Source organism: Psammomys obesus, unplaced genomic scaffold, assembly GCF_907164565.1.
Source record: "Psammomys obesus unplaced genomic scaffold, mPsaObe1.curated_primary_1811, whole genome shotgun sequence".
NCBI lineage: Eukaryota > Metazoa > Chordata > Mammalia > Rodentia > Muridae > Psammomys > Psammomys obesus.
This window is the reverse complement of record NW_026595669.1, coordinates 58-27,700: the sequence shown is the minus strand read 5'-3', so window position 1 is coordinate 27,700 and position 27,643 is coordinate 58. Positions and strand designations below refer to the sequence as shown.

General features: G+C 38.5%; 2 protein-coding genes across 2 annotated transcripts; one reads left to right on the top strand and one right to left on the bottom strand.

Annotated features, from left to right (window-relative positions):
• Positions 1-1,767: 1,767 nt before the first annotated feature.
• On the top strand, positions 1,768-5,096 carry Nkrf (NFKB repressing factor; the record flags this gene model as incomplete). The annotated part of the gene is given in 2 exon segments (XM_055619346.1): positions 1,768-1,898; positions 3,073-5,096. Coding segments are annotated over 2 exon segments (2,089 nt in total), but the record flags the coding sequence as incomplete, so codon positions are not given.
• A 4,606-nt stretch (positions 5,097-9,702) lies between these two features.
• Ube2a (ubiquitin conjugating enzyme E2 A) lies at positions 9,703-17,799 on the bottom strand. The gene is made up of 6 exons (XM_055619347.1): positions 17,596-17,799; positions 17,369-17,449; positions 16,926-16,951; positions 11,273-11,362; positions 10,289-10,377; positions 9,703-9,946 (listed from the first exon to the last, which is right to left on the bottom strand). Exons 1-6 carry the CDS (start codon positions 17,637-17,639, stop codon positions 9,818-9,820), a joined length of 459 nt encoding a protein of 152 aa, XP_055475322.1. The 5' UTR covers positions 17,640-17,799; the 3' UTR covers positions 9,703-9,817.
• Between the last annotated feature and the right edge of the window lie 9,844 nt (positions 17,800-27,643).

Below are 27,643 nucleotides of genomic sequence, written 5' to 3'. Positions count from 1 at the left end.
TGCTGGGAACTGAACCTGGGTCTTCTAACAAGAACAAGTACTCTTAACTGCTGAGACATCTCTCCAGCCCACATTGTTTGCTCTTATATGGATCACGTTTCTGGTGCGAATTCTAAGAACTGCTTGCATAGCCTAGGTCTTGAAGGTTTTCTCCTGCTTTTTTTTTTTTTAATGGAAGATTTATGGTTTTACACTTTATGCTTTGTAAAATGTGGGATAGGTTTGTCTGCATGGTTTTTACATATAGGTGCTCATTTGTTGCAGAGGCTCTTCCTCTGTGGGGTTATATTTGTAACTTTGTCAACTACCATGTTTGTATTATTTACATGAGTCTATTTCTGGGTTCTCTCCTGCCTACACTTCACCAGTAGACTTCTTGTGCCTTTTAGAGGGATAGCAGGCTATCATTTCTTCTTTAATTAGCTGTTATGCTTTGGTAAAAGTTTTCCTGGGGGCTGGAGAGATGGTGTTCTTACTGCTTTTGAAGAGTAGTGGAGTTTTGTTCCCAGCACCCACATCAGGCAACTCACACCTGTAATTATAGTTCTAAGATATCTGATGCCTCTGGCCTCCCATGGGCACCTGCACTCATGTGCATACACTTCCCCCAAGAATACCCATAACTGAACCTAAACCTTTAAAAGAGGTTTTTCTTCAACACTTTGGTGGTTTTAAGATAGCATTTATACAGGAAAATTCAGGGTAAATGCTTGCTTTCCTTAATATTTACTTGTTTACAGAATAATGGGTTGATATTCTTCAGCCTCCAAAGGTGGCTGATAATGGGTTTTTAACTATTCTGAACTAGTAGATTTTAAATATATTTGATCTAGTTTAATTCATGCCAGGTATCATTGATATTAAAATAGGCTTGTGTTACTGGGAGTTTATTTTTATTGGTTTCTGGCACAACTCCTACTATGACCTTTGACCATTTCTTCATTTGTAGACCCAAGATCTCCCAGGCTCTTAGACATTTCCTGCCCCAGATTGGAAGCATGCATTTCTCTGAGGAGCATGAGAAATGATAGACGCTACAGTTTCGATGTAAGCAACCCAGCTAGCTGTCCTTAACACTCACTATTTTTGTAAACAGCCGGGCGCGGTGGCACATGCATAGAGTCCCAGCACTCAGGGAGGCAGAGGCAGGTAGATCTCTGTGAGAATGAGGCCAGCCTGGTCTCTAAAGCAAGTCCAGAACAGTCAATGCTACACAGAGAAACCCTGTCTCAGAATGTAATTGTTGACATGTAATACATATATGAAAGAGAAAAATCATGACTGTCTACTTATTTTCAATTCACATGTTAAAAAGGTTTTGGCTAGAAATTAGGTCTTTTTAAAAATTATTTATTTTTATGTGTATGGCTGGGTTTTGCTTGCATATATATCTGTGCACAACATGCATGCCTGTTGCCCACAGAGGCCAGAAGAAAGTATTGTGTACTCTGAAATAGAAATTGTAGACAGTTGTAAACAACCATGTGGATGCTGAGAATCAAATCTGGGTCATCTTGAAGAGCATCCAGTGCTCTTAACTGATCACTCCAGGCCTTGGGCTTGTATATTTTACATAGAAAATCTTGATCTTAGTGCCTAATGAGTAACTTTTCATTCTACAGATAAATATTTTAGGTCTGATTCTTTGTTTTCATAACAAAAATACCCTGTTGACAAAGTCCTTTGGGAGCTATGATAAGACTGTCTCACTTAGAAGCCTTTAAAAAACATATACATACCAATTTTAATTATAGATTATATTTGTAGATACAGCCCACATTTGATGGAAAAAATTCTTCACATGGCCGAAGGGATTGATATTGGGGAGATGCCGTCATATGATCTGATGCTGCCCAAAACTTCCAAAGGCCAAAAGCGCTACCTTTCAACCTATGATGGTGAGTATAACTTGTTTCTGGAAGATGGGATTTGAAAAAATGTGGCTTCTTAAAATGATATGAGTGTGGCACATGGCTTCAAATAACACTGGGAGCATTGGATTCTATGCAAAGATTTTTTTTTTTTTGTTATGAGACAGAGCCTCTCTGTGCAGCCCTGGATGACCTGGAACCCACTTTGTAGAGTAGGGTGGCCTCAAATTCAGATAGCCACCTGCCTCTGTCTCCCAAGTTCTGAGATTAAAGGTATATGGCACCAAGCCTGGCCCAGATAAATGGTTCTAACTTACATACAATTTATGATGCTAAAAAGAACTGACAGTACAGAAGTCCCAGTATAATGCCATTCTTGATGTCTATGCCGTGGAACTTACCTCTAGCCATGAAACCTACCTCTAACTAGAAGACGCTCATTCTGAAATCATCTGAGAATCTGAATAATTAATAATTATTCTTGGGTCAGTCCAGATTGACTAGCTTTCTACTGAGGAGGAAGCTCAAGTCTTTGCTATAGTCTTCTAGGGAAGAAGCTCTAGTCTTTGCTGTAGCCATAGTAGTAGGTGTCCATGTCTTCAAATGTGGTGTTCCCCATTAGTCATCAGTTTCAAGTGTTGTCTGTTCTAGAAATACAGGTAACAGCCTTTTGTGCAAGATAAATCAGAACTAACATTTTGGTTGAAAATTGTTTATTTTATTTTGGATATGGTAGTTACAATTATATAAAGCAGTATAGAGTCATTCGCCTCTGATAAAAAAGAGAAAGGTTTATTCAGTGCATCTGGTCATCCATCATTTCTTTCTTATTATTGTCATCTGAAGTTCCTCTGGGGACCTTTAAGCACAGGTAGTAAGCGATTGTCCTGGTACATCCTTCCAGTATAGGTGAAGAGTACAGTTCACTTGTAAAGTCATCTCCTAGTCATGCTTGGCAGCAGCCTACATACTTGATGAATTATTTCCTATTAAAAGTCTTTCTTTGTGCATGGAGGGAGAGAGACCGTCGCCCTTTATGATAGAGTCTTACAGTGCTATAACTACCTTCACCCAAGTGACTGGGTTAAACCTTGTACCAAACAGTGCAGCTTTCAAGATAATACAGTTGGTGCTGTTATCCTGCTTGGTTCTTTTGAAATAATCCCATTTTAATGAATTGTAAATTTCACTCATTCTATAGGTCAAAATCCTTCTAAAAAGCAAGCTGGTTCCAAATTCCATGTGAGACCTCGTTTTGAGCCTGTACATTTTGTAGCTAGTAGTTCAAAAGCCGAAAAACAGGAAGATCCTTATGGCCCTCAAACAAAAGAGGTAAATGGACGGACACATTTTGTCAGCATACCAAGAAACGTCTACCAAGATTATACTCAAGACTCTTTCAATATACAAGATGGAAATTCTCAGTATTGTAATTCATCAGGGTTTATTTTCACAAAAGATCAGCCTGCAACAACCAACATGTATTTTGACAGTGGGAACCCTGCCCCAAGCAGCACATCCCAGCAGGCAAATTCTCAGCCACTCTCTGAGCCTTGTCTTTCACCAACCTATCCTGAGTCAGTAGTTGCTGAGAAACAGTATTTTATTGAAAAGTTAACAGCAACTATCTGGAAGAACCTTTCTAATCCAGAGATGACTTCTGGATCTGACAAAATTAACTATACTTACATGCTAACTCGTTGTATTCAGGCCTGTAAGACAAATCCTGAGTACATATACGCTCCTTTAAAAGAAATTCCTCCTGCCGACATCCCCAAAAATAAAAAACTCCTCACAGATGGTTATGCTTGTGAAGTTAGATGCCAAAACATCTATCTAACTACAGGTTATGCCGGCAGCAAGAATGGGTCCAGAGATCGAGCTACTGAGCTAGCTGTAAAACTCTTGCAGAAGCGGATTGAGGTTAGAGTTGTCCGGCGGAAATTCAAGCACATAATTGGAGAGGACCTTGTAGTATGTCAGATTGGTATGCTTTCTTATGAATTTCCCCCAGCTCTGAAACCACCAGAAGACCTGGTAATGCTAGGAAAGGATGCTTCTGGGCACCCTATTTTTCATAGTTCAGCCAAACACTGGACCAATTTTGTCATTACAGAAAATGCAAATGATGCAATTGGCATCCTTAACAATTCTGCCTCATTCAACAAAATGTCAATTGAGTACAAATACGAGATGATGCCAAATCGCACATGGCGGTGTCAAGTTTTCCTGCAAGATCACTGCTTAGCTGAAGGTTATGGAACCAAGAAAACAAGCAAACATGCAGCTGCTGATGAGGCTTTGAAAGTTCTTCAAAAAACACAACCCACTTATCCATCTGTCAAAAGTTCCCAGTGTCACTCAGGCTCTTCACCCAGAGGATCTGGGAAGAAGAAAGACATAAAAGATGTTGTGGTTTATGAGAATTCTTCCAATCCGGTGTGCACATTGAATGATACGGCTCAATTTAACCGAATGACAGTTGAATATGTCTATGAAAGGATGACAGGTCTACGGTGGAAATGCAAAGTGATTCTAGAGAGTGAAGTCATTGCTGAAGCAGTTGGAGTGAAGAAAAGTGTCAAATATGAAGCTGCTGGAGAAGCTGTGAAAACTCTCAAAAAGACCCAGCCGACTGTCATTAACAACCTGAAGAAAGGGACTGTTGAAGATGTGATTTCAAGAAATGAAATTCAGGGCCGCTCAGCCGAAGAAGCTTACAAACAGCAAATCAAAGAAGATAACATAGGGAATCAACTGCTGAGAAAGATGGGTTGGACAGGTGGTGGTTTAGGTAAATCTGGTGAGGGCATACGGGAGCCTATCTCAGTCAAAGAGCAGCATAAGCGAGAAGGGCTTGGTCTAGATGTAGAGAGGGTCAATAAAATTGCTAAGAGAGATATAGAGCAGATCATCAGAAACTATGCCCGCTCTGAGAGCCACTCAGATTTGACCTTCTCCACAGAGCTGACCAATGATGAACGAAAGCAAATACATCAGATTGCTCAGAAATATGGCCTGAAGAGTAAGTCTCATGGGGTAGGCCATGATAGATATCTAGTGGTAGGTAGAAAACGGCGGAAGGAAGACCTTCTAGATCAACTCAAACAAGAGGGCCAAGTAGGACATTATGAGCTTGTTATGCCCCAAGCAAACTAAGATTTTTACTAAATTATCTTGTAAATGCCACATGAGGCAGATCTACAAATAATAAAGAGTATTCGTTCTTAAGATGTTTCACCTTGTTCATTTCATATAATGCTTTATTAAGTATTGGAACTGGAGAATTCTTTCCACTTGTGTTAGCTTAATCCAGCAGGTGGTACTGTGCAGTTACTGTTTGTGTCTTTGATATTGCTCTGTCCCTCAGATTTTAGTAGTTTGTACAAGCAAAAACACCCATCTAAGTGCAATTTCACCCTGGGGAAAATAATTCACATTATAAAGGGCATAGCACAGCAATCTGCAAGAATATGTAAAGTCAATGCTGACTAATTAAACTATAGCTAATTCCAGATTTACTTAAAAAGTCAGGTCATTTTGTATTATCAATTTTCATCTTTGTGTGAAGCCAGTTAGAGAACGTTTAACAATAAATTGTGCTGTATGTGTAAATGTCCTTACCAACTAAATGATGTATAACTTTCTTAAAAGTAATTTTAGTGTGTTTATTTATAACTTCTACCCTGTGGTTTCCAGGATATTGGAAGTGATTTACTGTATCTTGTGATATATGACTTTTAATAAATTCTGGTCTTCATGCTGAGAGAGCACTACTTGAGAAAGATGTCGAAAAGTTTCCAAAAAGCCTTGATTCAATCAAAAGAAAGGAAGCTTGAAGTGTTTGTTCTTGGTGCCTTGCAGAGAGACTCAGAGCAACTCTCCATTGTAGTTTTCACACGGTCTGTGCTCCACATCCAAGGCAATCACAGCTGTGGGGAGAGCTTGATAAAAGACTGAAGATACACATTGGTGCTTTGATGATAAGGTCAGTTGGCTGGTCCCCCTCTTGAAAAGCTTATTAAGCCCCAAAGCCAACTTTGTAACATACTTAAAACTGCTATTTTCGCTTATTTCTGGAATGTAAAAATGTATAAAAATAGTTAGTGTATGCTTCCTGAATAAAAAGGAGCCAAAATTGATCAAAATGGTGGTGTAATTATTTCTGGAGAGCAGCCTAGTAGCAACACTTTGGGTCTTTGGAAGTGATGGTTGCACAAAACATTTCATTCAGAGCAGTATATGCTCTTAACTGCTAGGCCAGCTTTTCTGCCCCATTTGCAGTGTTCTTGTTTGGCATGTAACTGACCCACAATACATGGTAAGTTCCTTTTTGCCCTCCCCTTTTCTATTTTATGCTAACAAACTAGAGTAAAATAAGTATTTTAAAAGATAGGTTAGCTTTATCTTGATCTCTTAATTTACATGCACCTACATTGGTTACATTATGGCATCAGCTTTTCACTCTTTCCCTACCATAGTCTGTATAATTTATTAGCTTTGGTAGAAGAAATGTGCATTTTATTTTGGTGCTTAATGCTTTAGCAAAAACAGAGAACTAGGGTAGAACCTCATAGATGTTATAATTATTTTTTTTCCCTGCAAACTTTACTCCCATCTTGTAAAGTTGTGGTTCCTGTAGTTTGAGCACTGTGTCTTTGGTTCTCTGAATGATTAGAGATGGTTTTTAGAGATTACAAGATGTGGAAACTTGGTTTGCTTCTCTCTTGTCTTTCTTCCTCCCAGAATGTTTGTTATTGTTTTGTTGTGGAGGAAAATGGTAGGAAATCTAAAGTCAGATTTGTTTATAAAAGCCTAATGGAACAAATTTGTTATACTCAAGCTTTGTGATAATTGGGTAAGGTATATAGGAGTTGGATTCATTTTAGGGGTCCAGATAACTTGGTAGAACAGCTTTAGTATTAATGTGAAATTAGAACAAACTGCCTGAGAATAAAGTAATGTGGTGAGGTTGACAAGAGTGTCTGATGACTTTGCTATTCCAGTTTCCAGTTTTCCCTTTAGTTGGTCCTTAATATTTTCCCTTTCTAAGAGATAGTCATTTTAACCCAGGAACTTTGCTGACAGTGTATGAGCACTTCCAATATTTATTTGTATTAAATATAAGCTGAAAACTATGCATATATGCTTGTGCTTTTAGAGTCACTTTTAAACACCCCCCCCCCTTGATTACAAAAAGAGAGTGGAAATATACATTCCATTGGGGTCCTTTTCTTTTTTTAGTAGTATTCAGTGTGTTCACTTTGCTATGAGTAATGCTTGAAATGGGTCCTAAATAAAGGACTCTAATTACAACTTTGGTTATTCAGCATACTCTCTTCCTCACATAAGCAGGTGCAGAACTAAAGACAAGTTTGGATCTCAAAAAGGCACCTTGCAAATCTGCTTTGACTTTCTTGTAATTACATGCAGACAAGGCAGCCTGTGTTAAAAACTGTAAAGGAGAAAAAAGGGTAATTTGTATTAAATTTTCCACTGAGTGTTTAGTGGTAGCTTTGACTATTTCTATGTGAGCTTCATTGTTAAGGTTTTAAAAGAATTATACCATGAAATTGGAGATGGTGTTTCTCAGGAGGTATACAAAATAAAATGGTGCTGAATTGGCCTGTTCCCAATCTCATCCTAAATTTTTCAAATATTAACAAGTGTCAATATGTGGTGTCCAGCCAAAACAGGGTGAAAAAGTTAATTCAAATACCATAATAATAATAATTATAATAATTTGATGGGGTTCTACTTTGAAGCAGAAATACTGGAAAGGGGAAATACTAAATGTATTTGAGGACATCACTCCTAAGTGGAACAATGCAGTTAATATTGTATTTAATAGTGTAGATCGAATTTGTCCACAATGAGGTTTAAGTACCCTTTAAGAATGAAGGGCAGGGACTGTAGAGATGGCTCAGCAGTTAAGAGCACTGTCTGCTCTTCTAAAGGTCATGAGTTCAATTCCTGGCGACCAAAATGGTGGCTCACAACCATCTATAATGTGAACTTATTCCTTCTTCTGGCAGATGTAAATGCAGATAGAAAACTCATAAACATAAAATAAATAAATCTGTAAAAAAAATTAAGGGTATATGCATCTTTTCCCTCCAACTATTAATAAGACACAGCATGTCATTGTCATAGTATCTTTAAAATGAGGTTGTTCCTCAAAGGAGAGCCTACTTGCATTTCAATGTCAGAGGACATAAACATTTTATATAAATTTTGTAGTATTAAAGGTTTATCCATTTTATGCATGTGTTGTGTACCATCTGAGTACAGTCCCCATGGAGGCCAGAAGGAAACCTGGATTCACCAGTTGTGAGCAACCCAGTTATGGATCATGGGAACTGGAAACAGGGTCCTCTAGAAACACAGCCAGTGTTCAGTGTTCTGAGCTCTCTCTCCAGTTATTTTGAGATAGGGTCTTTTTATTATGTTACTGGCTGGTCTGGAACTTTTGTTCTGTACATAAGGTTGGCCTCAAACTCGAGATATGTATGTCTCCCAAATGCTGGAATTAGAGGTGCGCACAAACATACCACACTAAGCTAGAGGTTTTTTTAAGAGGTGAATTGTCAAGATCAACAAGTTAGAGCTTAGTTTCTGAGGATACTAGTAAAATACTTATCATTTCTTGCTTTTTATTACTTATAATGTATAACAAATTAATTTGTCAAAATGTTTGAAAAGCAATAACTCTGTGACTGAAAAGTTGAAAAGAGGTTTTCTAACATTATTAGCTGTCTATTCCCAGAAAGCATTTTTTGCTTTTGTTACACTTAATTTTAAAAGGAAAGATAAGTAGATAGGAAATCCCTAAAAAAATTAATAAAAGTGTGAACTAAAATTTAAGGTTATTTATTTACAACTTTTGAAAATGTACAGTTTTTCCATGGGTTACTTGTGCAAAGTATGAAGTGCTATAAATGCATAAAAATTAGTAAAAATTAACAGGTAAAATATATTAGACAAAAATTTATAAGCTTCACCTCATACTGTATATTTTAAAATGTAAATATCCAAAAAAACATTGCAGATGTGGGCATTAAGGTTCTCAAAATACTGAAAATATACAGCAGTAACTCAGGTTTTATTGGGGACAGTTTGCAAGATATGCTTCCTTCCTTGAATCATAAAGAGAAAAGCTTGTTTAAGACAACACTACTCCTTTAAAAAGATTAGAGGTACTTCAATTTTCCCTAACTTAAAAAAAAAAAAAAGATAGCTTCTAGTCCTGTTTTCACACCTCTTTACTAAGTAAAGACCTATGTAGGTCAGGATTCTAAAATATAGTGAGTTTGCACTATGAGTATCTCGCAAAAAGTGGTCTATGTTATTAAAATTGCTTCAGTTTGTTAGCTGGGTCCTTTTCTCCTTGCTACCAATAAATGCCATGTTGTAGTTCACATTGCTTAGAATAGGATTTTTTCAGATTTCCTTCCCCTTTCAAATAATGTTTATACAGATGTGTTCCTGTTTTTTGTTTGTTTGTTTGTTTGTTTGTTTGTTTTGGGTAATATTCAAAACATTGAATTTACCAAATCAAACACAAGGGAAGGACTAGCCAGGATGAAACATGGCAGCAATCATTTTGTTACAAATAACATCCTGGTCACCAGGCTATACATAACATTTTATCTTAAAAGCTTGGTATAAAAAGTACAATAACTTGATAACTACTTGGAGGCTGGAGATGAGATACAACAAAGGGACATGCAGTTGTGTTTGCAAGTAACCCAGGTACAGTACTTTGGATTTCAAATCTCTGCTGCTCCACACAGAAAGGGGAAGAAAAACGTGGGAAGTGAAGACAGAAACATCACAACAGCTATTTAGTTTTTAATAAAGTAAATGTAATGAATTAGGAATAAGGTGGTAAATTCATCAATATACATTTTTCATATAGCCAGCCTCTTCCTTTGCTCTACCCTGAGTCAACAGTCACGCCAGCTTTGTTCTACAATTGCAGAAACACGCTTTTCATATTCCCGCTTGTTCTCCTGGTACAGCTGTGCAGCCTGGCTGTTTGCTGGACTATTGGGATTAGGTTCATCCAATAGAGACTTCAGAGAAAAGAGATATTATGTCAGTTCCTCAATGAAAGACCAAAAAATTGAGAACAAACAGCTAGTTTATCAGTTGGTAACAACACAGCTGTCCCAAATAATAGTTAATTTTCCCATCTTCTACATACTAACTTAAATTAACTGCAAGTAGCTCAGGCAAATATACATGACTATACACATTATTTCCTGGTGACTTGGATTTTAATGCTCCTTTTACTTATACAATATTTAATACTCTTTTACTTAAACAATAAGCTTGGTCGAAAAAGTTAAAAGATCTAAACAATCATTAATGTAAAAACATCAAAGATCAAAATCCCATTAAAGAAAAAAAATCACCTGTATGGATGTTAAAATGGATGACACATCATAGGTTGGACTCCAACGGTTCTGGAGTATATCCAGACATATACTACCATCTGCATAGACTAAGAACACGGAAGTAGGTATGTTAAACATAAAGACGATAAAATTTAAACATACTCAAGACAAAAGTGCTTAAGACTGCTTTGCTTTTGAAGTTTTAAAGATTCTTAGGTAACTGTCTAAAAAAGTTTCATAATCATTACTAGGAAAATAAGGTGATCAGGAAATAACAAATGGTATAAAACTGGAAGGCAGTGTTTATCTGAAGAAACAGTCCTGTTTAGGGTGTCATAGATATTTTTCCAGTGGATATCCTATCCATAGAATTGTGGGAAATTCAGCCCACCAAATCTGAAAGCTATATATCCTATTTGTAATATTAACAACTTAATATTCTTAAAGTTTTATTTTGGCTTAAAGATAAAAGTCTTAACACCATGAAAAAAATTATCATTACTAGAAAAAAAAAGTAAAAGTCAGAATCATATAGATTAGTACCACATTTCCAACAAACTGTGCCAGGTCCTTCAACAGAATCTGGTGTTTGGTGGGTCTGATGTGGAACCACAGAATCTGTGTATTCAAAATGCTCCAAGGAAATTCTGATTCGCACCTGAAGTTGAAAATCATCTTTCTGAATGCTAGTGAAGATAATTACAGTACACAATTACCCTAATTTGGCCTATCATTAAATAGAACTTCCAATAGCATCCTTATTTTTAATAAGTAACAAAGATCACAAAGCCAGCAGACTGTTAAGACTCCAAGCAAAGGATCCTCTTGCATTTCTAGGGCTACAGATCAAGACAGCCAAAGACCATAACAAATTTCAGTTTCTAGAGAAAGGAAGATACCCTAAGCAAATACTCAAATGCTATACATATGCAACAACAGCATTCAGAATAGCAGTGTAATAAGCATTGTAGGTCCTTACAAAAACATGTTTAAAATACTTGCCATTAGGATGGAACATCTTAGAGACAAATCTAACAGTAGGTGGTTTATTTGGATATTCTTCAGTGAATTCAATTGTAAGTTTAAATGTTCCTGTAGTGAAAAAGAGGAGGAGGAAATTTTATCACGTTTTTCACATGTACTTTGTTTTTAATGCTACCTGAGTTTTTTCAGTTATTAAATGACATAATATAAAGACAGTCACCATAAACAAAATTGCTTTTTGCTTTAAGTCACTATGCACCTTGATGATATCCTTCAAATGACAAGGTACTGAGTCCCAAATTTGACTTTCTTCCTTTAGACTAAGAGAACTTGGGACTAGTGATACAGATTAGTGGGAGAGCACTTGCCTACAATGCAGGTTGCCCTAGGTTTAAACTCCAGTAACCCTGAATACCTCAGAGGACTATTGCAATCAGCCATCACCTTAAAATTCTCTTATAGTCCCCAGGAGATAGGAAAAAAAAGGTTTCAAAACCATTGATAGAAATGAAAATCCAGAGTTAATACATAAAATAGAACACAGAAAAACATTCATTGGTTTCTTTTTATATAGTATTATAATGAAAACATAAGCTAAAACAAACTTTACAGTGCCTCTTACAACCCATAAAGTTTAACCCATTAAAAAGGCAGTGCAATCATTCATTCTAATGGAGGAACTAACAAAAATAATTTAAAAACTATTTGGTTTATATTGCATTGATGGCTCCTACAAATTTATCTTTAATGACATTTTTTAAGGTTACTGGCATTAAAAAGAAACAACTTTTAAAATACATGCCAAGCTAAGGTTAGCTGAAGGCCCTAAAGTATACAGATTATAAATGCTCTAAGTATCATTCAAGATTTGTAAGCTGTTCTGATGTGGTGAGAGGGCACATCCTTTAAAGTGTTACTTTTAATTGTCCTTAGATTTAAGAAAGCAATAGGCTTTTTATTTTTTTCTGACTTAAATTTCTTCAAGTAAACCAAGAATCAGTTATGGGGCCTGATGAGGTAAGCTAAGTGCTTGCCAAGCAGCATCTCTGGAACCCAGATACAAGTAAAAAGAACAAATTCCATGAACTTGGCTTTAGACTTCCACAAGCACACCCTGGCATATATAGAAACACATCATATACATATACAATAACATAAAACAATCAGGCAGGGCAGTGATTGTACATGCCTTTAATCCCAGCACTCAGGAAGCAGAGGCAGATGATCTGAGTTCGAGGCCAGCCTGGTGTGCTCCAGAAGAGCTACAGCTACACTGAGAAACTCTCGAAAAAAAAAAAAAACTATAGATATACATATGTATGAACATATATATATGTTTACATATGAATGGTTCATTATTATTATTATCTGGTTAGTATGCATGTGCATTACTATGGCCCATTTAATTATTTATCACTATGAAGTAGCCTATACTTTAGACAGAGTATAAATTATTACAAGTTCCTTTAGAGCTAACAATTTATTTCTTCCTGGCTTTCATTCATAGGTGTATTCCTACTTAAGAAAACAGAATACTATATAATTTTTACTAGTATATCTGACACATAACAATATCAAAAATTTGATATTCTACTACCAAGCTGACCTTGCTATGAATGTGTCAAAAAAAATTCCAGAATAATTTAAAATACAATACAGGGACGGGCAGAATGGCAAAATTGGTAAAGGCACTAAGCCTGAAAACTTGAATTTGATTCCCAAACCCATGAGGTGAAACGAGAGAACTACCAGGTTGTCCTGTAATTTAAACATGTGTATTCACAAACATACAGAAAACAAATGTAAAAAAAAAAAAAATGCTATAAAGCATCCCACCCACACACAACAAAAGGAGAGAAAGAATTGTTTTAAAAAGGCAACATGGGCCTGTGAGTATAACTTAGTAACAGTAGCATTTCATTTAGCTTATTCCAAGCCCTGGGTTTCATCCACAACACCACAAAAATAGAAGTAAACAAAATGTAACGACTGCAGTTGTACCGTTTTGGAGTTACTGTTACTCTAAGAACTGTTTTCTTTTGACGGCCATTTGTAAATACTGTATGAAGGTAAGGGAGCAAAACAGTAAGAAATGGTCATACTACAGGGCATCAGAGCATACTTTATGCTCATCAGCTCCTGCTTACAGTTTTCCTTTTTGTTGCTTAAGACAGAGGGTCTCAAAAAAAAAAAAAAAAAAAGACAGAGGGTCTCTCTGGATAGCCCTGGCTGCCCTGGAACTCCCCACAGAAATCAGGCTGGCCTTGAACTCAGAGAATCATCTGCCTCTGCACCTGAGTGCTGAGAGTAAAGGTGTGTGCTGCCATACTCAGCAACTTTCCTCTTCTTGATGAATTGCAATTCTTCTTTTTCAGTATGAATGACTGTGAAATGCAAAGAAAGTGGAAATGGTAGACCATGTTCAATACTTAGAATTTTCTTATGTATAAACAACTGGATTAGTGAGGAAATCTCACTAAATTATTAGGTAATGGATTTATGACCAAGAAGCAGCTCTAAAACTGGGCAGAGACTCCAGCTACTGAACTAAACCATCATTAAAATGGGGGACCATAAGGGGGTAAAGCAATACACACAGAAAGCAACAGCAAAAACACCACAATAGGCTTAAGAGTACAAGCTCAGGGCTGGATTCCCAGCACATACATGGAGGATCTGGGGAGCCCATGCCCTCTTCTAGCCTCCATAGGCAATAGGCACACACATAGTACACAGAAATGTAGTAAAACACTCATATCTTTGTTTCTATATTTGACTAAACCTCATTTTTTCATGTGCAAAAGAAGGCTAATAATTAGTATTCACTGCAACTGTTGTGAGGCTTAAATGTGGCACATGTGAATAGTCCTACAATGTTCTTCATAAGTGAACAATTACTATGATTCTGCTGCACTTATCTAGACTTGGCTGAATGACAGAAAACTCTAAACTCTGAACTTTACTACCAGTCAGAAACACACAAGCAAATTCAGATATTAATCAATTCATTTTCGGTCACGTAGCAAACATTATAATCATAAGTTGAGTATATTTGCAGCCTGTTCAAATTCTTTGGCTGGAGCCCTTTGCCTAACTGTGGCCTGGAAAAGCAAGGACGGTCTTACCCTAGCTACAAAGTAGTGAATCCAGTCTTTGTAAAAGATTTAGTTGTCTTCAGAAGTGAAACAACCTGTTTATATTTACTTGATTCATAAATTAAGACTTACCCTAAAAAATAAAAATAAAAAATAATAAAATAAAAAAAGACACCCAAATAAATCTTATTCAATATATACATTTAAAAGTCAACATCCCTTTCAGTTACATTAAGTAAATAGATCCTCTTCAGTAGAACTCTTAATGCAATTTATGAGATCTATAAAAATGTTAAGGAATTTTTTTAAAATTATAGGCTATTAAACAATTTCATAGTAGAGTTCAACTTCAGAGGGTTAGGCTCCAAAATAATAAGTTACAACTCATAATATGTTGTGCACAATCTTTACTGATTTTCTTCATCTTCCTGAAGAGGCCAAACCATTTTAAATGCCAACATGAATATGGAGGCCAGAAAAATAAATGTCTAGTATATGGCAATTAAGACTAACATGGTTGAATTAATGAGTATATGTTCTGCCTAAAGATGTAACATAGATTCAGTGTTTTTTAATTTGAAGTTATAAGTCAGGCCTGATGGCCTATGTGGCACAAAAATCTCTAATCCTAACACTTAGGACTAGGAAGCAAGAGGATCAGGAATTCCAGGTCTTCCTCAGACACATATTTGAGTCCAGCCTGGACTATAAGAAACCCTGTCTCAAACACACACACACACACACACACACAGAGAGAGAGAGAGAGAGAGAGAGAGAGAGAGAGAGAGAAAGAAAACCATGTTAGTCAAAGAAAACTTTTTCTAGTCATGTTTGTCATTTGACTAACTTAGAAGCCTGGAGGCAAAAGCAAAATTATGTGTACTTCTTAATTTTTTTGATGACTGAAAGAAAATTCTTCATCATTTTTAGTGGTCTTTAAGAGATACCTTTTTAAAAAGAAAGGATATACACATTCAAAATCTAAAAGCCACATACATGATTAAAAGTAACTGCAACTATCTCACTCTTAATTTAATATATCCCATAACTTTATTTATGCTTATTACATTATATGTATTTAGCTTATATACAAAGGTATTTCAAGAAAATGTTTTTTTACAATGTTCTGGTAGTTGAAGTTTTCCAGAACATATTTCCTCTCATTTTAAATATGTGAATCTAAAACAAACTGCCTTTAAGATTTCCTTTTCTCTGGGGCATGCTCACCTGTAATCCCAGCACTCAGAAGGTAGAAGCGGGCAGATCTCTGAGTTCAAGGCCAACCTGGTATACAAAGTGAGTTCCAGGACAGCCAAAACTACAAGGAAACCCTGTCGCTAAAAACAAAAACAAAACCAGGATTCTTTTCTCAGAATTTCCTCTTTTTGTTTGTTTGTTTGGTTGGTTTTAGTTTTTTTGAGACAGGGTTTCTCGGTGTAGTCCTGGCTGTCCTGGACTCACTTTTGTAGACCAGGCTGGCCTCAAACTCATAGAGATCCATCTGCTTCTACCTCCGGAGCCCTGAGATTAAAGGCATATGCTACCACTCCTGGCTTAGGATTTCCAAAGTAGGACCAGGTTCAGAAACATCTAACAAGGAATAAAGAAAAGATGTGTGAGGGCTTTAAATTTGGAAACACATGTGAGACAGCAAAATCAGCTGTCATTTTTCTCTATCAAATTTCTTCCATTATTATAAATTCTCCAAATGTAATTAGGAGTAATGAAAAAATGGTCAGAATTTGGTTTTGCCAGTCAGAGCTCTAAACATCCAAGGCAGCATCCATGTATAGTAGACTGTTTTACAGAATCAGTTCAATACTGTCATTTAGCTTAACAGGGCAAATCTCAATTCTGAAACTGCTTTGAGATTACTGATCAGAAAATCCTAGTGAAAACACACACTATAAATGAATTAAAAAAAAAAGGAACAAGGAGGAAGGATAGTATTGGGAGGGGATGAGGGAAGGCACTACAGCTGGGATACAAAGTGAATACACTGTAATAAAAAGTAAATGCATTTTTAAAAAAATAAATAAAATCAAGAAACAATGTTACACTGAAAGGCATTTAAGAGCATTGTTAAAGTAGTAAGGCTGATGTACCTTCTATGTCATATTGTAAACGCCAGGTAATTGTGTGTCAGGGAATCTTGCACCCATTTGGCACTCACCAAACCGCACACTAAGCACTGCTGAATGTCCTTGGAATGGAAAGCATACTAGACCAGATGGCCTTTGGTGGACTAGTTTCATACAGAACTATATCCGTGGGGGCTGAATTTAGCAGGAACACAGCTCAAAGCCCACAGTCCTTAACACCAGGCACTATTTGGTACTTCTTTTAAAAACTGACTATTTCTACCCAGAATGTATTAAACGGAGGAAAACACCCGAAAATGTGCAGTTCTGGTTAAGCAGAGCGACCATCCTGAACAACAAGCCACACACACTTGAGCCTTTTTTTAGTAGGCGGAGGAGGCAGGTTCTTTAAGCTGGGGGCGCTTGCTGATGACAGGGAACCCCTTCCCCTGATGAGTAGGCTCCTGTAAGATGGGTTAGGAAACTCTTTCTTACCATCCTCAAATGGGGTCCCTTCAGGCCTGTAACAGAAAAAACAAAAACAAAAACAAAACCCAGTTAAGACCCGACAGCCGCGAGGCTTCCCCATCTTCCCAGAGGCCCCCAAAGAGAAGGCTCCGTCAATGTCTCCCATCCTGGCCTCCCGTCCCCCACCGCTGTCTTGTGTGAGGAAAGCTACTCTGGTCCCTTTAGGGGCTCCCTGAGGCTGCGCAGGCAGCCACCGCGGCAACTGCCACCAATCCCCACCCCGCCCCCTAGAACCCTAAACGGCTTCCATGGCAGCGGGGAACCAAGCTAATCGAGGCAGAGGCTCCGTGGAGGCGCATAGGCCCGAACAACCCCAAATATCTTTCCCTTTTCCTCCCAACCCCCCGCAGTTCGTCGAGGGGCCGGCCCCCGTCCCTCATCCCTCAGTGGCGGCCTGAACACAGACTCACCCGAAAATGACCGCGTTCCAAACCATTATGTTGTTCTCCGACGGAGCCCCGCTCACTCCGGCCGGAGGATCCTCTTGTAACCTTCAGAAACACACGCCGGCTCCCCTCAGTCCCGCCACTCGCGGCCGGCCCCCCTCACCACACCCGAGCCACTCCGTTTCGGGATCCGCCCAGCGCCCCGGCTGGGCAGCCCCCCTACCTCCTCTCCCTAACCTACGACAGGTTACCTCTTGAAGTCCCTCATGAGGCGCCGCCGGGCCGGGGTCGACATGTCTCTAGCGGCGTCAGAGGAGGGGCATACACCAGGGTCCGCGGTCCCTGAGGAATCCGAGGTAGCCGAAGTAGTCTAGTTGAGGAAGCGCCAAGAGTGACAGCGCTGACTCTCCGAAGCCGAAGGTCGGTCTGGCGCCGGCTAAGCCCCACCCCTGAGTAGATGGGGACAGAACCAACCTGAGGGAAAAGCAAGGGGGGGGAGACGTCTCACAGAGGGCGGGCTGTACCAAGACGAGCGCGGGGAAGGGGGGATTCAAAGTTGTTAGGTCACTCAAGCCCTGCCAGGAAGACCGCGCCCATGAGCGTGGGGAAGTAGCAGCCAATTTTGAGAGGAAGTGCTAGGGAGGGAGCAAACGGAAGCCTCCGACTTTTTACGGGGCAGCCTGATCTGAAGAACCCTGCGAAGTTTTCTTTTTATATTTACCTACTTTTTTCTTTTCTTTTTTCTATTTTTGCTGTTTTGAGAGGAAGTCTCCTGTAGGCCAGGCTGCCCTCGAACTCACTGTGTAGTTGAGGATGACCTTCAACTTCCCACCTCCCTGCGTTGACCTCCCAAATGCTGGAATTACAAGAGTGCACCACCGTACCACTCTTTAATTACTACTTGTTTTGTTGTTGGTTCCCCTCCCCTCCTCTTCTTCCTCCTCCTCCGCCTCTTTTTCCAGTTTAGAGACAGGTCTTCTGTAGAACAGGCTGAAGTCGAACTCACAACGCAGTTGAGGATCACCTTGAACTCCCCACCCTCCTGTGAGGATTACCAGAGTGGACCACCACACCAGTCTTTAATTACTACTTGTTTTGTGGTTGGCTCCTTTCTCTCGTTTTTATTTTCTTTCTTTCCTTTTTATTTTTAAATTTTGGTCTCAATAGTAACACAATTTAACACAACCTAACTAAAAAACTGAAACTCACTGTGAATCACAGAGGCTAGACCTTGAAGTCACCTCAGACTGCCAAGCGCCTATGATGACAGGAATATGCCTTAACGCTTTTTTGTTTGTTTTGAGAAGGTATGCTTTATTAAAGTGCCAACTACTCTCCAGGATGGGGTAAGGAGGAGAGAAGAGAATATTGGTTGAAAGAGAAGAAAGGAGGAAAGAGTTAGCAAAGGCAAACTAGTTCTCGAAAGGCAACCAGTTTGGGTCACAATCCTGCAGACAAAAGAGACTAGGGTAACATTAAAATCACAGAGAAAGAACAAATAAAAGGGTCTTGACTCTGAAAATGGACTCTGGGTCCATTTTCTCTGGGATGATGATGCACAATTCAATCCCAACATTTAAGTCTAGGGCTGAATAAAATGTTTTGGGGACGGTGGTGGAAATGAGAGCTTCAGCAGAGAAAACAGACTTTTAACAATTGCTATGGGCACTCACAATTTGTCTCTGGAACCACATTTCCCCTTGTCAATTCAACAAACCAAGCAGCTAGTTTAGAAGAGTCCAAAGTATGAGATTCTCCAGATGCAGAGAATTGTTAAGGCAGTAGTTCGGTTGGAAGGAGAGGTAACTGTAGGATGCATGTGAAAAAGGTGCAGGTTGCAGGGAAGGCTCACAGATCATATAGGGAGTAACAGCTTGAAAGTAGTAACAGCTTGAAAGAAGCATTTTGAAAGATCAATCCAAAAATCACTTAGTAGGCAGACAAAATACACCTTTAAACATGATGGAAATTATCATAAAGGTAGGTTTGACTTAAATCCTGGAGAGCTTTGAATGCCAAGCTAATTGAATCCTTGGAAGGTAGTTGAGCAGGGAAGTGACACCATTAGAGCTCTGCTAATCAGAATATGCTCCCAAAAGAGCTCTTGTGCTACTGTTGGGAGAGGGGGGAGATACTATACCAGGCAATCTCACCTTCCAGCAGCCAACAGCATTCTTTACCATGACCTACCACAGCTTGAAAGTCTTGAACAGATTTTCTCTCCCATTAAATCCTCTCTGTCTCTATCTATCTATCTATCTATCTATCTATCTATCTATCTATCTATCTATCTCTGGGAGAGCCCAGTTTCTTATAGTCATCAAAGAAAAGGAGGAGGTAAATAAAGAGTACCTGGCAATAGATTGAATGTGATGGCAAGAAGCCAAAAGTTCCTGAAGCTTTCAACACCAAGAGAAATAGAGCTTTGAAGTAGCATTAACAAAATTCGGTATAAAGGGTAACAGAAACATTTGGAAGAGAAAATTTTGAGTAGAACTTTCTGAGCTACTAGGGCCGATGTGAAGATGTTAAGAAATCATCAGGTGCAAAACAGAATTTGTTTTATGCACAGGAATAGGAAGCACATGCCAACAGTAATGATTTTACTAGGTGCTCTACAGCAAGTGCTTTCCTGGCTAGCAATTATTTCCCATTAACCCCAACATATGTTTATGCCTGATTCGCCAGACCCCCAAAAGACTACCAGGAGTTGAGTCTGTTGCAAAAACACATGAAGGTCTTTATTTGAAGCTCGAGCTGAGACTCTCACAGACACCAAGGCATTGGTTTCCAGCTGAGAGCCCCGAGCTCCAGACTGTGGGTGATTTATAAGTCCCAGTCCCTCCCAGAGCACCCAAAGCAGGGGGATGCCAGCCTGGCAAGCTTCTAGTGGTTAAAACAGGACAGGAGAGGCTATATTTCAGAAAACATTCTGGCTTTCTTTGTTCTCTCTCTTGTGAGAGGGTGGCTGGCCTTGGGTAGTCTGTGCTTCTGTGCTATTTTCATGGGCAAAGCTACAAGTTGTAATGAGTTGGGGGCTATCTGGGCCGGTTTCCTGGCAATGATATCTCTAATGAGCAGCAAGGTCAGCTTTTCCCTGCAATTGGCTGGATCTGCCTAGAAGCAGCAAGGTCAACTGGCCTGATACGTTTTAAATTTTTTAGCTCAGTACCCCAAAACCTAATTTTTAATTCTCTGGCCTCTCAATATCAGTTAAAACAAGTTTCCCTAGCAGTAGTGTATTATGGCTGTGGTCAGGAAAGGTTACAAAACTAAATACCAAAAAAATCCTTTCCCCTCATCTAGGAACTTAAAGTTTTCTATTTCACACATGAAATTAGCAAAATCAAGGCCTGCAAAAACAAGAGCATTTGCTTTCTAGCACAGCTTAGCTGATCACCATTAACTGTAGGCCATGTCCTGTTCCTTGTGGTTATAGGACTCAGGGCCTTATTTCATTATTAATTGCCAAATTGAAACAATTCCCAGCTCCCAGAGGCCACCTCCATTCTTTGCTATGTAACCTACGCACTTTTTAGTCACAAACAGAATATTTCTTTCTTATTAACTCCTCACACTTTGAAACTTCTTCAAGGAGAACACAGTGTACTTTCTCCAACTTATCTGATTAGATCAGATCCAACCTCGATAAACTCTGTATTTAAAAAAAAAAATGGTAAATCATTACTTAATCTATTTTGAGGAAATATTTCATTTCCCTTCTGTTTTATGAACATCTTTTAAATATTACTGTTAGATCTTTTCATGTTTGACCTGTAATATATTAAAAGTTATATCTGTAACAGTTTTCATGTCATAATGTCTAAAATATTGTTGAATTCCAATAGAATACATGCTGAAGCACCACCAGCCCCAATTATTCAAGGGCATCTCCAAAACATTCACCATCTCTAACAAATGTGTAACCTTAGGATCATGCTCTCCAGAATTTAAGGCAAAAGCACACTGGAATTCTGAATATGAATTTATGGTATGCTACATGTATTTCAGTTCTCCAAACTCTGTAAAATGGAGCACACCAGCCACCTTCTCATCTTGTTCCAAGACAACACTAAATAGGATCTGCATTTCTACTTTAGCATATAGGCTGTCATCTAGTAATTGAACCTTAACAACACACACACAATCTCCAGTCTGACAAAGTTGGCCTATAGCTGAAGACTTTCTCTCCAGCATCTCAATGGGCTGTCATTTTGCAATATCTTCAAGCCTCTGCAAACATTTCTCATCTGGAACCACCTCTTTTGGTGTTATTGTAAATACCAGATTGGGTTGCTATGAAGGCTCTCTATTTTGATTCAAAGATTCCCCCAACTTCTGTTCTATGACCTTTAATTTTTTTTATTCCTAGACCACTGTTCAATCCAAATAGGTTGGTCAGCCAGCCAACTTAGTAGTAAGTCTATGGGTGTTTTATCAGCAGTGTCTTCCCAAAACGAAGTTGAAAAGATGGCCTCTGCTGTATTTTGCTTATGGACAGCGTGGACATTCTGTAACTATTTTTTGATGACATTTTAAAATAATTTTAACTTCTTTATCAGGAGTATTACCTGTTTTTTGGCTTCCCTTTGAAATTGGGGGGGGATGTTAATCTGGGTTTTCCATTGTAACAGAGCTCTTCCCCTTAAGTTTATGGCTGTCTCAGCCACATATGGCCTTAATTTTCCCATTTGACCTTCTGGTCCTGTACATTTAAGCCACCTGACACTTTGTTTTACTTTAGATAAAGTTCCAACTCTTAGTAATTGAATATCCACCTCTTGAAATGGCCAATCTGGGGCCAGGATTTAGGAATGATAACTATGACATCAGCCCCAGTATCCACCATGCCTTCAGTTTCAATATTATTTAAAATTAACTTTGGCTGTTAATCATTTAGAGAGGTTTGCCAGCATATTTGTTTTTTGTTTCCTTCCTGATTTTGTGATTTATCTATAGAACTTGCTCTGACCTCTCTGATTTTTTAATGTTTATTCCCAGAGCAATGGTGTTTAATTTTCTTGTAGAGGAATATCCCCGTCCTGTATTAGGACTTTTGAGAGGTTCCCTTGGGTGTTGTTTTTGATAGAGGATTACCCCATTTATCTGTTGCTGCTCTACATTCACTAGGCCAACATCGACCCTTGCCATATCTTCTGCATATTCTAGGAAGCACAGGCTCCCTTTTTGAATTATTTTGGATTTCCTTTGTAGTAACCTTGCTCACCATAATTATGACATTTCCCAAGGCCTGTAGGGCTCGTTTCTTCTATCAAGGTCATACTGGGTGAAGGAGGTCTGATGTCAATTGTATTTCTAATCCATTCTTCTGTTGGTGCAGATCTTGCTCTTAATGGCCTATTGTCTCTTCGCATTCAGTATTAGCATTTTCAAAAGCTAAAGATCCTATGCCTTTCTAGATAGTGGATCTGATATACTTCTATCACAGCTGAGGTCAATCTTTGCAAAAAGTTAGTGAATGTTTCACTTGGACCTTTTATGACCTGAGAGAATGGCTCAAACTTTTTTCCTGATTCCTCAATCTTGCCCCAGGCATTTAAGCCTGCTAGGCGATATAATGCTAAGGTTTCTTCATTCAGCTTGTATCTCTGTGTCAGCATACTGGCCATCACCAAGCTGCTGTTCCTTAGAAACACCAGCACCTTTGGCTCTATTTTTGTATGCTATCTCTCTAGCCTTTTTTATCCACCATGAAAGTCATTGTAAATATGACCCAGGTTCTAATACTGCCATTTCCTGGGCTGGAGTGATGGCTCAGAGGTTAAGAACACTCACTGTTCTTCCAAAGGTCCTGAGTTCAGTTCCCAGCAACCACATAGTGGCTTGTAACCATCTACAGTAAGATCTGGTATGCAGGCAGAATGTTGTATAAATAATAGATAAATCTTTAAAAAATATTGCCATTTCCTCCTGGTCTTTTGGTATTACTCTATTTCTGATTGACCAAGAAATCAGCATTTGTTTTACAAATGGTGAATGCATTCTAAAATCAGTGACACTTTCCTTGAATTTCCTCAGATCTAGTACTTCCACAGGGCGCCATTCAGTTTCGTGATAATCCTTGGATGATCATCATCTGTTGGTCTCTGTGTATACTGACTGGATAAGCTAACGTTTGTTTTCTAACCACGTTTGGTTGGCTTTATTTATTTTTATCTTTCACCTCTGCTGAGTATTTTCTTTACTTAGTATTCTAAATTTTTCTCTTAAGGTGTGTTCCCGTATTTCACACCTATCTCTCTGTTGTTTGTTTTGTTCAATAATCTCTTGAATCCCTTGTTTTATGTCTCTCTTCCAACTTTTAATTTTTTTCTTTATATTATTCTAGTTGTTCTTTGTGTTGTTCCAGTATCTTTTCTAAAGCCTTTACCTTTGAGAAGACATAATAGGCTAATCCAATAATTAAAGTTAAATTGAGGACTATGAATGTACCCATAGTCATAATTTCTAAATTTTCCTTTATTTCTGTCTTAAAACCATAGAAGAGATTATCAGCCAAGGTCCAAGAAGTCTGTTTTATTGTCTTTCCAATCCTGTTTCTTTGTTTACTTAAAATTTGTGTATAGCATAAACAATTTACCTCATCATAAGTTCTTTTTCCTGTCTGTGTTCTTTTGTGCTGTGTGGTATCTCACAACTCTGTTGTTTATCAGCTCACAGAAAAGAGGCATAGTTTTGCCTCCCACCTGTTTTACCAGATCTCTACTCCTCCCACAATCGGTTGAGTTTTTGTCTACCTTGGAAGAGCACTTAGTTTGGACCTATTAAACTGACCTTTTATTTTTACATAAGCTTTTATCCTGAGAAAGTAGTTTAAACAGCTTCCCAGCTTTTCTTCTCAGTTTGGCTCCTGCTTCCAAGGAGAGGTATTTTATCTGCCTCCCTCACTAGATTCTGACACCTTCTTCACCCTGGGAAGTTATTGGGGCCACAAATGTTTGCTCCTCAGACCAGCAAGAATCCTTCTCAAATTTCCCCTTTGCCTTAGCTAGCAAAGTCTGGCTTTGAGAAGCTTTCTTGTTAAAAAGCCACTCCTTTTCTCTTCCTAAAGAAACTGCCTCTCTGGAGGTTTGTGTGTGTCAATTTTTGATTTTCTGTAGCCTACTGAAGGCCTTGCTGCTCTGCAGGAGGTCTGTCTAATCATGAATCTGTGAGCTCCTAGTTTAGGTACTGCCTTTGCTTTGTTTTTAAGGAATAAAACTAAAAAAAAAAACCTGCTCTATAGTTTTACTTTCTATGTAAATTCTTGTTAGATTATTGTAAATTCTGCCACACTTTGGTACACCGTTTGTTGTTGATTATTAATATTTATTATTGATTTTTTCTTTTAGTTAAACAGTGGTTATAACTAATCCAGCTGTATACCCAAATCACCACACAAGAGCCTAGGATTTATTTAATTAACTTAGAGCACAATGCTGGGAAATAGTTACTCCATCCTAAAACTCCAAGCCTGCATACTTTCCTCCCATTCAGATTTCCCACATTATCCTTGCTTTTAGTCATATCTTAGGTCAGGTTCATCTCTCCTCATGCTTCCAAGTCCTCTCCTACCAAATCTCTCCCTCCCACTCCTCCCACTCACTTCTTTCACCTCCACTCCAGAAAAGATGTCCCACCCTATTTTCTCCATTGCACAACATTGGCTGGTTGTTTCATTGAAAATACGGAGAACAAATGGTGGCATGTTTACACAAACTTGAGACAGGTGATGCTTAGAATAAACATAATGCAATGTCCAGATTGTAACCAGATAGTGGGAATATCCGCATTTGAATGAAAAAGAGTAAATTGTATACATTCCACGGCAACATTATAACAACATGAGAGTTTGAGCACAAGAGAGAAAGGTACACATTGTATACTATTGAGAAGCAACATACAAGCTGGGCGAGGTGAATGATGTCTGTACATCCAGCACTGGGGAGGCTGAGGCAGGATGAGTGCAAGTTTAAAGCCAGTTTATGTTAAGTGTGAGACTGGGAAGAAGAGGGAAAGGAGTTGGGGGGAAAGGAAAGGGGAGAGGAAGAAAGAGCTAGGGAGAGCCTCTAGGGATCTATTAAAGGATTAATTTATTGACTGGATGTAAGTGTATGAAAGAAATTACAAAATACAGTAGGCATGTTTAAATTTTCTGTGGACTTGTTTATTTTTTATTTTTAAAAAGTTTATTGTTTTCCTTTCTTGGACTGTATACTCAAGTCAACTCAAGGGCTTGAATCAAAGTAATTTGTAAGCCCCAAGTCACCTGATTGAGAAATGGAATTGCATCCTCGCACACTGTGTCCCCAACATTCCTCATCAAAGCAAGGTTGCCATAGCAGGCAGGAACACAGTGTTGTTTCCCAGTACAGATGCTTATCAGACTAGAACATATCACCTACAGTACAGTCAACCAAGCATTCTTTCGCCCCCATCTTACCTCGAAACCTTCAAGAAATGGCCTCTTCACAGACAAGGATTACACTCTGCCTGAGAGCAGAGGGTCATCCACCCACTCTTGTGATGGAATCATTTTCAGTTCCCTGACTTTTATCAGAGATGATAAATGAGTCTTTGACTTGTCCTGCCAGCTGCAGCTCTACAGATCAGAAAGTTCTTAGAACTCAGAACTTAAATTCTCAAAGAATAAATAAAAATATTACTAAATGCTTTAAAAAAGGTTTTTGTTGTTTGTTTGTTTGTTTGTTTTGGTTGATTGGTTTGGTTTTTTGAGACAGGGTTTCTCTGTGTAATAGCACTAAATAGCCATAGCTGTCCTGGACTCACTTTGTAGATCAGGCTGGCCTCAAACTCATGAAGATACACCTACCTACCTCTGCTTCCTGAGTTCTGGGATTAAAGCTGTGTGCCTCCATGCCCAGCTTTAAAAGTTTGCATTCTTATATAAAGTTGCAGGGAATATATTTCCCGAGTTCATATTATAGTTCTAACAGCATTTTTCAGGTCATAATGGACCTTCTACATATTATGTTTATGCCCATAGGATAATGCTGCTGTCAACTTTGGTCGGTGAAGCTTCTTTTTGCAGTGGGTAAAAATGATCACTGCAGAGACTCACAGCTGGTCAGAATGATGACGAGTCTTAATGTTGGGGGCTCAGTCCTAAAGGAAAAAAACTTCATAATGCATAATGAAGTGCAAAAAACTGTGCATTTCAGAAATCAATGCAACTCCACAATTAAGGAATATCTCTTCAAACTTGTATGGAAGGTTATTAATCTGCAATGCAGGGACATGATACAAGGTAAATGTCTTTGATTCCCTGCCCCAAAGGAAAAGAGCAAACATCAAGAGTTTATATTAAGGTTGGAGAGATAGCTCACTAGTTGAGAGCCCTGGATGCTTATCCAGAGGTGCCTGGGTCAATTCTTAGCACCCACATGACAACTCACATCCTCAGTAGCTGCAGTTCCAGGGTGTCTGATGCTGTCTTTGGCCTCCATGGGCACTGAACATGTGATGCACAAATATACATACACATAAAGAGTATGAACTAATAGAATTGTACGAATGCCTTCTCAGAGATTAATATGCTGAATTAAAATAATGTCCTGTGGACTGATACAAGTATATGGTAGTAGTTATCTCTGCAGAAAAAAATTTCAAAGATCAAATGTTAATCTACAAATATCTGCAACGAATTTACTGATCAGAAATACTCACTCTGAACCTTAATTATGAGAAATATTATTCCTTTTCATGAAAGTATGCAATTCTTCTAATTAGTACACCTGCATTATTATATATTAAAAGGATGGTGTTGTACTTTGAAATTTTTCAATAAAGGGCTATAAAATGTATTTCCTCTTATATAAATTTCTAGACCATGTTCTTTATTTTGTTTCTTGCCCCTCTATCCTAAGGGACTCATTCTCTAGTCCTTTAAGGAAAAGGCTTGCTAATTGCAGCAGTAGAGTAAGCTACATGAGGGGTGAGATCATTTGAAATTGATTATTATAGCACAGTGCCTAAACACAAACTTGGAATAGTGTGGAATGAAAGGGGTGATATTGATACAGGTCAAAGAGTGAAAGACACTAAGACTTTCATTAATAATTCTCTTAAACTTGGAGCTAGGTGTGTAACTAGTAGGAGAGTACTTTCCTAACATGCACAAAGCCCTTGGTTCAATTCCTAGCAACTCAATAAAGGAAGAGGAATGATCTTGGCAGGTGTATAGTGTTTGCCTGTATTTTTGGCACTGGCTAGGCTGAAGCAGAAGAATTGTGAATGCAAAGTTATACAGGAAGCCTGCTGCCAAGCCTGACAATGCGA